Raw genomic sequence first — 1116 nt, forward strand, 5'->3', positions numbered from 1 at the left:
AGCGGCCCCCGGGCTGCCCCCCAGGGCCTGAGCTGCCCCCGGGGGGATGAACCACGTTTTGGGTGGCTCTTGTGGTGTCGCAGGAGGATGCCAGGGGTTTGGGGGGGAAGGGGGGGCTTCCTTTTGGGGCACATTTGGTGCAGACCCTCTGGGGCGTGCTCCCGGGGGTCTTGCTGGCAGCTCTCAGCATCTCCCAGCTATGCCCTGGGCCCTCGAAGGTGCAGATCCAAAATACTCACCCTAAAAGCCATGTTGCATCCCATCCTCTCCCTGGAAAGGCTGCGGGAGTCTGTCTGCACCGGCCGTGGCTCTGCCGGGAGGGCATAAACCAGTGCGTGGCAGAGCAAGGGCTTGAGGCAGCCGGGATCTTCCCTAGCAGCCTCCTTCATCAGTGGCTTTCACCCATTAATTGCTCTAATTGCTTTTGGGAAGCGCAGTGGCAGCACCACGGGGAGGTGTTGAGCCAGGCTAGTGCGAGCGCTGTGCCTTGGGGGAGGCTTGCACGGACCCCCCATCACCACTCACCACCCTAAATCCAAACTGCTGCCCAGTGGGTCAAGAGACCCCTCCCTCTGCTCAGGAAAAGCACCTTTCCTTGTGGAAAAAACATTGGAGACGCAGCGTTAGAGTTGGGTAAGGAAGGCTCAGGGCCAGCCACGTGCCGAACATCCCTTGCAGGACGATCCCTTGGGGGAGGCTTGCACGGACCCCCCATCACCACTCACCACCCTAAATCCAAACTGCTGCCCAGTGGGTCAAGAGACCCCTCCCTCTGCTCAGGAAAAGCACCTTTCCTTGTGGAAAAAACATTGGAGACGCAGCGTTAGAGTTGGGTAAGGAAGGCTCAGGGCCAGCCACGTGCCGAACATCCCTTGCAGGACGATCCGATCCTAGTGTCACCACTCTCCCGCCCAGGTCGGCTGCGATGGGCTCGGTGGGAGTCGAGCGCTTCAAGGAGCTGAGCCCGGCCGGGACGCCGGAGAGCAACGTGGTGATGAGCTTCAGCTTCGACAGCTACCAGCTGGAGGAGGATGAGCTGCAGCGGGGCAGCCAGGCCAAGGGCGTCCTCACCTTCATGGAACCAGGTGAGGGCAGGCATGGCTCCCCCCCCCCCCC

At 61.8% G+C, this 1116-nt stretch overlaps 1 protein-coding gene across 1 annotated transcript in view; it reads left to right on the plus strand.

The window, feature by feature from the left end:
• Window positions 1-925: 925 nt before the first annotated feature.
• Window positions 926-1116, plus strand: part of LOC104509878 (equilibrative nucleoside transporter 4-like) — a gene marked incomplete at its 3' end in the record, with an annotated part of 1903 nt that continues 1712 nt past the window's right edge. Inside the window, exon 1 of the mRNA XM_010151959.1 lies at window positions 926-1085. Coding sequence (XP_010150261.1) covers window positions 926-1085 — 160 coding nt within the window. The remainder of the gene's footprint in view (window positions 1086-1116) is intronic.

Source organism: Eurypyga helias, unplaced genomic scaffold (genome assembly GCF_000690775.1).
Source record: "Eurypyga helias isolate BGI_N326 unplaced genomic scaffold, ASM69077v1 scaffold27955, whole genome shotgun sequence".
Taxonomy (NCBI): domain Eukaryota; kingdom Metazoa; phylum Chordata; class Aves; order Eurypygiformes; family Eurypygidae; genus Eurypyga; species Eurypyga helias.